The sequence below is a fragment of the Haliaeetus leucocephalus genome, unplaced genomic scaffold (assembly GCF_000737465.1).
Source record: "Haliaeetus leucocephalus isolate CR32 unplaced genomic scaffold, Haliaeetus_leucocephalus-4.0 Scaffold395, whole genome shotgun sequence".
Classification (NCBI taxonomy): Eukaryota; Metazoa; Chordata; class Aves; order Accipitriformes; family Accipitridae; genus Haliaeetus; species Haliaeetus leucocephalus.
The window spans coordinates 3,994,514-3,997,511 of record NW_010972831.1 but is presented as its reverse complement, the minus strand read 5'-3'; the positions used below and the strand labels follow the sequence as shown (position 1 = coordinate 3,997,511).

General features: G+C 70.1%; 2 protein-coding genes across 2 annotated transcripts in view; both read left to right on the top strand.

Moving 5' to 3' along the window:
* LOC104835758 (uncharacterized serine/threonine-protein kinase SgK494) overlaps nt 1–1,998 on the top strand; it is a 3,559-nt gene extending 1,561 nt beyond the window's left edge. The window contains exons 3-9 of the mRNA XM_010573929.1: nt 700–807; nt 981–1,021; nt 1,119–1,146; nt 1,251–1,340; nt 1,411–1,499; nt 1,574–1,684; nt 1,777–1,998. Coding sequence (XP_010572231.1) covers nt 700–807; nt 981–1,021; nt 1,119–1,146; nt 1,251–1,340; nt 1,411–1,499; nt 1,574–1,684; nt 1,777–1,998 — 689 coding nt within the window. The remainder of the gene's footprint in view (nt 1–699; nt 808–980; nt 1,022–1,118; nt 1,147–1,250; nt 1,341–1,410; nt 1,500–1,573; nt 1,685–1,776) is intronic.
* Nucleotides 1,999–2,342: 344 nt separating this feature from the next.
* The window catches only part of SPAG5 (sperm associated antigen 5), an 8,705-nt gene continuing 8,049 nt past the window's right edge, over nt 2,343–2,998 (top strand). The window contains exons 1-2 of the mRNA XM_010573928.1: nt 2,343–2,430; nt 2,490–2,692. Coding sequence (XP_010572230.1) covers nt 2,343–2,430; nt 2,490–2,692 — 291 coding nt within the window. The remainder of the gene's footprint in view (nt 2,431–2,489; nt 2,693–2,998) is intronic.

The following is a 2,998-nucleotide window of genomic DNA, read 5'->3' as shown; positions in this document are numbered from 1 at the left end:
GCCCGCACACGTGTCCCCGCACACGCGCACGCTCCCCCCGTGTTGCCTGCTGCCCCGTGGGGATCCAGGCGTTCGGTTCCTGGCTCCCACCCCACAGCCAGCGCGGGGACAGGGACAGGGGGGACAGGGATGGGGACGAGCCACAGTGGGGCAGGGACCAGCACGGGGGTGAATAAGGCACCCCAGTCCTGGTCCCTGCCTGGCCCCGGTGGCCCTGATGGCCGTGCCACCTCGGTGCCCACGTAGCTTGCGTGTTCCCAGTGCCTGTGTGATCCCGGGGACCGTGTCACTTTGGTACCCGTGTGGCCATGGTGCCTGTGCCGCCTTGGAGTTCATGTGGCCCTGGTGCTTGCGTGTTCCCAGTGGCCACATGGCTCTGGTGCCCATGTCGCTATGGTACGTGACCCTGGTACTTGCATGCTCCTGTGCCTCCTTAGTCATGCCCATGTCACATTAGTCCGTGGTCCTGGTGCCAGTGTGGTCCCATGTCACCTTAGTCCGTGGTCCTGGTGCTTGTGCCACCTCGCCGCCCTTATGGCCCCACTACTTGCATCACCTTGGTGCATGGCCCCAGTGACCCACCAGGCTCCCTGTGCCCATGCCACCCCGGTGCCCTTGCCACCCCGGTGCCCTTGCCCCTCGTGCCAGCCCAGCCCCGCAGGGCAGCCCGTCGGTAAGGCACATCGCCCGTCCCGGCAGTGTGCACCTACTGCAGCACCGGAGACCTGCACGCGCTGTGGCGTGCCGCCGGGCACTTTGCCGAAGCCACCGTCCGCCTGTTTGCAGCTGAGCTGGTGCTGGTGCTGGGTAAGTGGCCCGCTGTGCCAGGGACAGCCACCACTGTCCCCACTGATGGAGACCAGCAGGCAGGGTCAGCCATTCCTGAGGGTGGGCAGCTGCCTGCGGGGTGCCGTAGGGGTGGCAATGGGCACCGTGCCGGGAGGGGACCCGCCACTCTGACGGCTCCGTCTTCTCCCCAGTGTACCTCCACGACCTGGGCATCATGCACAGAGACGTGAAGGTGGGTGGCAGCGGGGCTGGGGGGCCGGAGGATGGGGTGGGGGGGTCTCCGAACCCCCCAACATGGAGAGGCCACCCCAGCACCTGTCTCGTTTCAGATGGAGAACATCCTCCTGGATGAGAGAGGTAAGAGTCTGGTGGCACTGGCTTGGGGATGCCCCATTCGTGGGGACACCCCGTCCATTGGGACACCCCGTCCATGGGTCCCCACGCAGTGTCTCACCCCACAGGGCACCTCAAGCTCACCGACTTCGGCCTCTCCCGGCATCTGCGGTGGGGCGAGCGAGCCCACACCATCTGCGGCACCCTGCAGTACATGGGTAAGGGGGCAGCGGGGGGCTGCGGTGGGGGGCACGGACCCCCCAGGCACTCACCCGCTCATCCCTGCAGCCCCGGAGGTGCTGAGCGGGGGGCCCTACGGCCACACAGCTGACTGGTGGTCCCTGGGAGTCTTGCTCTTCGCCCTGGCCAGCGGGGAGGTGAGGACCACGGCGGGGGGGGGGAGTAATACGGGCACTCCACGGAGCCCCTAAATCTGCTCCCTGCCCCCCAGTTCCCTGTGGCGCCAGCGGGGGACCATGTGGCCATGCTGGAGCGCGTCAAGGAGAGCAGCTACGAGATCCCACCTGCGTTCAGCCCCGCACTGGCCCGGCTGCTTGCCGAGGTAACCCTCCCACCTGGATTTTGGGGTCCCTGCTGGCCCCCTGGACTGGATGTTGGGGTCCTCACCGCTCACTGTCCTCCCTCCGTCCCCAGCTGCTGTGCCACAACCCCCTGCGCCGCCTGCGCTACCTCCACCATTTCCAGGGCCACCCCTTCTTCCGCGGGGTGGCCTTCGACGCCGACCTGCTGCAGAAGGACCCGGTGGCGATGGCGGTGGCCCCGCGCCCCCTCGAGCAGCCCCCACCCGATCCTGCCACCTTCGCTGACTTCGACTGCGACCTCGTCGTCTCCCCGGGCCGGCCTTGGCCTGGCTGAGCCACCGTGGCTGGGACCCCCGGCATCGCTCAGGGACAACCCCCCCACCACCCCTTACCCCGGCAGCGGGTCGGACCCTGCTGGGCCGGGTCCCTCTTACCCCAACGCTGTACCTCTCCCCGCGGGAGCAATAAACCCGAGAGCCGCGGGCACCGCTGTGGGTGCTGCCCTGACTCCTGGGGGGGAGCGGGACCCCCAGGGGGGTGTTTGGGGCTGGTTTCCCCCCCTCCTCCCTCGGGTAGGGGTCGGGGCAGGTCTGGGGGGCCGTGCAGGGCTGGTTCCCTCGGGGTAGCCGCTGGGGAGGCCCCGAGATCGGGGGGAGGGAGCTGGGCTTGTCCGTCCGCATGTGTCCCCCCTCCACCTCCAAGGGCTGCGCGTCCCCGGCGGGCTGCGCGCTCCCGACGCGCCCCGTGCTTGGCGCTGTACTGCGCCGTAGGGGCGGGGCCTCGCCCTCAAGACACGCCCACTCCCCAACCCACCGCCTGGCGTAGCCCCGCCTTTAACAAACCTCTCCGGCGGTGTGACGCGTGCGCGGAGCAGCCAATCAGAGCGGTGCGTGGTTTTCAAACGGGCGGCGCGCGGGGACCGGCGGGACCTGGACCGGAGCCGGGACCGGGACCGGGACCGGGGCCGGAGAGCGGGACCGGGGCCGGAGAGCGGGACCGGGGCCATGCGGGCTGCCCAGACCCCCACTGTGAGTGCCCCGGTCCCGCTCTCCGGCCCCGGTCCCGGTCCCGGTCCCGGCTCCGGTCCAGGTCCCGCCGGTCCCCGCGCGCCGCCCGTTTGAAAACCACGCACCGCTCTGATTGGCTGCTCCGCGCACGCGTCACACCGCCGGAGAGGTTTGTTAAAGGCGGGGCTACGCCAGGCGGTGGGTTGGGGAGTGGGCGTGTCTTGAGGGCGAGGCCCCGCCCCTACGGCGCAGTACAGCGCCAAGCACGGGGCGCGTCGGGAGCGCGCAGCCCGCCGGGGACGCGCAGCCCTTGGAGGTGGAGGGGGG